At 51.6% G+C, this 6,928-nt stretch overlaps 1 protein-coding gene across 1 annotated transcript in view; it reads left to right on the forward strand.

Annotated features, from left to right (window-relative positions):
• Positions 1-4,988, forward strand: part of LOC123167180 (nicotianamine aminotransferase 1) — a 13,024-nt gene extending 8,036 nt beyond the window's left edge. Inside the window, exons 5-7 of the mRNA XM_044585013.1 lie at positions 4,287-4,442; positions 4,532-4,625; positions 4,758-4,988. Of these exons, the coding sequence (XP_044440948.1) occupies positions 4,287-4,442; positions 4,532-4,625; positions 4,758-4,879 (372 nt within the window). The 3' untranslated portion in view covers positions 4,880-4,988. The remainder of the gene's footprint in view (positions 1-4,286; positions 4,443-4,531; positions 4,626-4,757) is intronic.
• Positions 4,989-6,928: the final 1,940 nt, after the last annotated feature.

A 6,928-nucleotide genomic window follows, 5' to 3' on the forward strand; every position in this document is an offset into this window, starting at 1 on the left:
GCCAGTGGTGGTGTAGAGGCCCGATCGGCGCCGTGGTGGCCGCGTACCAGGGCAGGGCGGCTGGCCCGGTCGCGGCGGCCGGCAGCAAGGGCGACGGCTGCCCGTAAGGCCCGGCCAGGTAGAGGCGGATGCCCTGGACGGCGGTGACGACGTCATTAAGGACCCCGGTGATCTCCGCCGGGGAGTAGACGGCGGCAGGCGGCCCAGTGACGGGCAGCGACTGGCCAGTGGAGGCCCCCGCGGTGGAGCCGAGCGGCTCGGTGGGAAGCGCCAGCGGCGCGGTGGAGAGGGAGGGGGATGCGGCAGTGGTGGGCAGCGGTGGTGTGGGTGGTGGAGCAGACATGATCGGACCCAAGCTACCTGATACCAAATTGATAGGAGTTAGGAACTTAGGACCCTACCAGGTCTAGGGCGTAGGTTGTATGAGAAGGAGGGGGTTGGGCGTGGCGAGGCTCGCGGTCACCGGCGGCCAGGCGCCGTCGTACGTGAGGGAGGAGGCGGCGGCGCAAGAGCAGGAGGCGGCTAGGCGGCTCCTTTGGGAGCTGGGCAATAGATTTATTCTTATTGCTTAATTGTCATAGAGTTTTGCAACTAGTTGTTGTGTTTGTGTTGAATATTTTGTACTAGTTGGGTTACGCTTGGACTTGGTGTTGTAGTGTGGGTAGGACGTGTAGTGTCGGAGTCGGACACGTTGTACCCTTGGCCTCTTATATATGAGGAGGCACCCCACGTTGTAACCCATGACGACTAGATAGCGACAGGCTCGCAAGAGGGTGCTGGCGGCTTGTGCCGGTGCCCGGGTGGCCGGTGTTGCGGTATCTCGGGAGGAGCGCCGTAGTCATTGCCCCGGGGAGTAGGCGAGTTCGCCAAACCTCGTTAACAAATCTCGGTGTCATCATTGTCTGTGATTGCTTGTTCCTCCATGAATCGACCCGCGTGCCTTGAAATTATTCTAACAAGTGTGGTATCATGAGCAAGGTTGGATGAGTCTACGGATCGATACGTGGAAGATCGAAGCAATTGGAATCGGCGTAATACGTCCGCTGCGCAGCAGGAGGATCCGACTAAAGCGGCGCGCGGGGCAGGCATCCAGGGCGGTGGCGCGGGCCTGGCGCTAGGCGACGCACGGAAGCAGCCAGGGGAACCACGCGGCTGGCCAAGGTGTGTTGCGCCCTATCGAGCGGCAGGCCGGCAGGAGGCACTTGGGTCCAAGCGCTGGAATCTGTTCGGTTGCTCGGGTATACGCGCACACGTGGTCACGTCGGACTCTGGTGGAAGGCAGGAACGGGACGCATACAACAGCTACGTGAGATTTGTTATGAGAAAAAAAACGGGACCGAGTCCCGGGAGAAGCCGTCTCCAGCTTGGAGTCGTGTAGGGTTGTAGGCTATAAAAGCTTGTGGAGGGCAGCTGGTACGATGAGACAAGAGGCAACAGATCCAATCAGCGGAGAGAAAATCCATCAGATTGAACAGGGGCTACGCATCATCCATTGGAAAGCAAGGGCTGAGGCAAAGCAAGTTCGCTAGCATCGGGGAAGTTGGGCCAAGACAGGAGCTACGTCACGTGAAGACCAGCTAGTAGTACGCGGAGGTTCCGTTCGTGTACTTGGGGATCACGGGAAGACTGCTCGGTTATTTTTCACGGAGTCAGCCGTACAAAGAACTATGACGTCATCGGGTACCAGGTTTGAGGTGGAGAAGTTCAACGGAACTGGAAGTTTTGGGTTATGGCAGACAAGGGTGAAAGATTTGTTGGCACAACAGGGATGCTTGAAGGCGTTGTTGCAGGAAGCCAAGCCAGCTAAGATGGAGGCAAATGACTGGGAAGAGTTACAGCTGAAAGCAGCCGGACTATACGGTTGTGTCTGTCGGACCAGGTTATTTATCATGTGATGGATGAGAATTCGCCGAAGAAGATCTGGGAGAAACTGGAAAGTCAGTTTATGTCCAAGACTACGACGACCAAGGTGTATCTGAAGCAAAAGTTGTATGGGATGAGGATGTAGGAGGGGTCAGATCTTGTGGAGTATATGAACGCCTTTAATCAAGTCGTGACGGATCTAGCACGCTTGGGTGCAACGGTTGACGACGAGGATAGGGCAATTCTGCTTCTTTGTTCGTTGCCATTATCCTATGACCATTTGATCACCACTTTGACGCACGGCAAGGAGACCGTCAAGAATGAGGATATTACTGCGGCATTGCTATCTTATGATATGAGAAAGAAGAACGCGGTGGAAGTCTCTCATGGTGAAGGTTTGCTAGTCAAGGGTGAGCAGTGGCGGAAGGGATATGAGGCTGGGAAGAACAAGAAAAAGAAAAAGAATATATAGTGTCACAAGTGTAAGCAGTGGGGACATATGAGAAAGGACTGTCCAGAACTCAATGGTGGGGCAAGTGCTAATGTGGCAACTCATGGTGATGACTCAGACAGCAGTAGTGATGTCCTCGTAGTATCAGACAGGCGGTCAACCAAAGGTGAAGCGTGGATGTTGGATTCAGCTTGCTCTTTTCATGCGACACCCAACAAGGAGTGGTTCTCTTCGTACAAGTCTGGTGAGTTTGGTTTAGCCTATGTGGGCGATGACACAGGTTATCGTATTGCTGGAGTGGGTGACATCAAAATCAAGATGTTTGACGGAGTTGAGCGGATGCTTCGGGGAGTCAGGCATGTGCCAGGGCTAAGGAGGAATCTAATTTCGCTTGGTGTTCTTCATGATGGTGGTATGGTATTCCGTTGTGATCGGGATAGGAAGACCATGAGAATCATGGAAGATAAGGTGACCGTGATGATTGGAGAGAGGACGGCTTCGCATCTTTACAAGTTGCAAGGGAGCACTATTGCAGGTGGAGTCACGGAGACTGGAGTTGCAGGAGTAGCAGCGGGGTCTCGCGGCGGCGGCGGGTCTGGGGTAGACTCGTCGAGTAGCTCATAGTAAGTTACGAAGAAGACAACACAAGTCCGGAGTACATGGAAGTTTGACGCATGGACAAATTCAAGGTGGTGGAGAATATTCGTCAAGGTGGAGTTTGTTGTGTTTGTGTCGAATATTTTGTACTAGTTGGGTTACGCTTGGACTTGGTGTTGTAGTGTGGGTAGGATACGTGTAGTGTCGGAGTCGGACACGTTGTACCCTTGGCCTCTTATATATGAGGAGGCACCCCACGTTGTAACCCATGACGACTAGATAGCGACAGGCTCGCAAGGGGGTGCTGGCGGCTTGTGCCGGCGCCCGGGTGGCCGGTGTTGCGGTATCTCAGGGAGGAGCGCCCGTAGTCATTGCCCCGAGGAGTAGGCGAGTTCGCCGAACCTCGTTAACTAATCTCGGTGTCATCATTGTCTGTGATTGCTTGTTCCTCGGTGGATCGACCCGCGTGCCTCGGATTTATTCTAACACTAGTATATATAACCACGATGGAAAATAAAAATAGATAACTTGCGGGCTAAGCCCCTAACTAAACCTGCCCAGTGGGCCTCCTACGGGCATAAGTCTGCCCGGTCATAACAATGTATTTAGAATTTAATTATAGCATATTTACAAGTATCTAAATTAAACTTTGGGTCATATGTATGCTCCTAGTGCAACCACCAATTCGTTTATCACACCACCAAACAAACAGAAAGCAGTACCAAACAAAAGGTTTCATGTCGGAGTAGTATATATTTTTTGGCTAAATGTGCTTTCTGTTTTTCATTATTGTCGATAAACTGCATATCTCACGAAACCTCGCATATTTTGGATTATTACTGCCGTGTCACATGTCAGTTACACCGACAGGCAATTCTCACATGTGAGAGTCCATTTCAACTATTGGGATTCATCAATAACGCAGTTTATCGGAACCTTGTGCTAAAATAGGTGTAATTTGATGAATTACAGTCAACATGAGTACTTTTCTGATAATTACAGCGAAATATACGTAGTTATGTGAAATCTACTCATTTCAAATACCTCTAGATGCAATGATGCGTTTTTTCCGCTTTTGTGTGGATTAAGAAACCAACTAATTGCACTGGTTTGTCACTCTGATGTGGTCCATGCAAATCACACACTTGCGGTGCCTTTTTTATGCTGAAAAGAAATCACCTGCTGCTTAAATAATCAGCACCGTACCTAACCTGTTCCAGCAAGATTAAACCTTTAGAGAGCAAACTAGTATGGTTTCATGTCCGACAATTTTCAAGTATTTTCAGTAGTGACTTGGGTGCATATTGTTCCCATGACATCATTGTAGAGGATTGAAAAACATCACATCTTCTAAGTTGTCTTGTCCGTGCACCAGGGAGCTATTCCTCATATTATCAAGAACACAAATGATGAATTCTATAACAACATTGTGAAGCTGTTGAAGGAGACTGCAGAGATATGTTACGATGCAGTAAACGAAATCAAGTGTATTACCTGTCCCCACAAACCAGAGGGCTCATTTTTTATGATGGTAAGGCATATATAGAGATTAGAGAACAATGTTTGCAACTTCACATTGTTGCAGGTTGAAAGGAGGTGGACTAACACTATGTTCTGCAGGTAAAACTGGACGTGTCACAATTGCCGGACATTTGTGACGACGTAGACTTCTGCAGCAAGTTGGCGAAGGAGGAATCAGTTATACTGTTGCCTGGTATGCAGTAGCAGAACAGACAAATAGCTGCTTACGTCGAGATGCAAACACCCCTGTTGATATATTTTCAGCACACCATTCTTTTCCATATGTTGTTTGAGAGATGCCCCAACCTCTAACTGCCATTTGCAGGGAAATCCTTGGGCATGGGGAACTGGTTGCGCATCACCTTTGCTTCGGAGCCACCTACACTGAAGCAAGGGCTCGAAAGGGTGAAGTCTTTCTGCAGGAGGCATCAGTCACAGGCCAATTAGCGTTCATGAGTTGGTGGTAACACCGCGTTACTTTCCACAATGCCTGTTGGGGTTTCAGTAATGGCTTATACACCATTTCCAATAAATAATATAGGGGTTTGCCGAAAAATAATGTGCTGTCGGAAGAGCGGCCCCCGTGACCCCCGCTCCCCCGCGACCCCCGCTAGGGTTTCCCACCCGCGGCCGCCGCCGGTGGCCTTGCCCTCCCGCCGCCGCCGGCCGTCGGGCGCTCCTCCCGGCCCGCCCCGCTCTCCCCTCCCCCTCCTCCTCCCCTCACTTCCCGCGGTGCGCCCGCACGCGCCGGGGAGGATCTCCTGCTGCCGCGCACCTCGCCCCGCCTTCCTTCCCTCCCCGCCGCTGCTGCCGGCGAGCTCCGCCGGGCAAAGCCCGGTGGACATGGCGGCGGCGGGGCCACTCTTCCCCCTCCGCTTGTAGGCGCTGACGCGGGGCGGCCCCTTCGAGTGGCGGCACTGGTTGTGAAAGGATCGATATAGTTGACTAGAGGGGGGGGGTTGAATAGGCAACTAACAATTTTTAGCCTTTCCTTTCTCAAATTAAACTTTGCATCAAAGTAGGTTGTCTAGATATGCAACTAGGTGAGCAACCTATATGATGCAACAACAACAAGCACACAAGCAAGCAACAGATGCAACACAATATAAACTTGCACAAGTAAAGGTACGAAATAACCAAGAGTGGAGCCGGCGAAGACGAGGATGTGTTACCGAAGTTCCTTCTTTTTGAGGGCAAGTACGTCTCCGTTGGAGCGGTGTGGAGGCACAATGCTCCCCAAGAAGCCACTAGGGCCACCGTATTCTCCTCACGCCCTCACACAATGCGAGATGCCGTGATTCCACTATTGGTGCCCTTGGAGGCGGCGACCGAACCTTTACAAACAAGGTTGGGGCAATCTCCACAACTTAATTGGAGGCTCCCAACGACACCACGAAGCTTCACCACTATGGACTATGGCTCCGAGGTGACCTCAACCGTCTAGGGTGCTCAAACACCCAAGGGTAACAATATCCGCAAGGGATTAGTGGGGGGAATCAAATTTCTCTTGGTGGAAGTGTAGATCCGGGCCTTCTCAACCAATCCCTAGAAAATCAACAAGTTTGATTGGCTAGGGAGAGAGATCGGGCGAAAATGGAGCTTGGAGCAACAATGGAGTTTGGGGATGGAAGAGGTAAGTCTTCTTGGAGAAGAAGACCCCTTTATATAGTGGGGGGGGGCACATCCAACCGTTATGCAGCCCGCAGCCCGCATCTGGGCGGTACTACCGTTGCTGGAGCGGTAGTACCGCTGCCACAGCGGCACTACCGCTGTGGCAAGCAGGCAGACGGGCAAACAAGGCTGAGGAGGAAGAAGTACACGCACTAGGGCGGTACTACCGCCTATAGGCGGTACTGCCGCTTCCTACAGCCATTGGAAAAACAGGGGAGGGCAGCGAGCAGAGCGATAGTGGAGCGGAAGTAGGAGGGGTACTACCGCCCTCAGGGCGGTACTACCGCGCCCTACTGTCGTCCCTACTACCGCCCCCTGCATGGTCCTATACGAAAAACCCGACACGAAAAAAGTCGAGACCACAGCAGGAGTGGTAGTACCAGTGGCACTAACAAGCGGTACTGCCGCCAATAGGCGGTACTACCGGCCTGGCCGCGGTACTACCGCTTAGCATAAGGCACCCCTTGTTTTGCACAACTCGGAAACTCCAACTGGCAGGAAGACAGCGTGGGTGCAAGGAAAATGTGTACGTGTTGATTCCACCCATACTCTTCCGAAACGGATCTCCTCTTGATAGTACGGTTATCCCTACGACTCAATTCCACCGAAAAGAAACGAAGGAAAATAATCCGTCCAAAGTGAAGACCTCGAGGGGTAACAATCGCAAAGTGCCCTTATATTAGATCACCTGAAACACTTAGTGCACACGATTAGTCCGCAAACGAATTGTCATCAATCACCAAAACTACTTAAGGGATAAATATGCGCTTACAATCTCCCCCTTTTTGGTGGATTGATGACAACACGGGATTTGCACAAGATAGT

Source organism: Triticum aestivum, chromosome 7D (assembly GCF_018294505.1).
Source record: "Triticum aestivum cultivar Chinese Spring chromosome 7D, IWGSC CS RefSeq v2.1, whole genome shotgun sequence".
Classification (NCBI taxonomy): Eukaryota; Viridiplantae; Streptophyta; class Magnoliopsida; order Poales; family Poaceae; genus Triticum; species Triticum aestivum.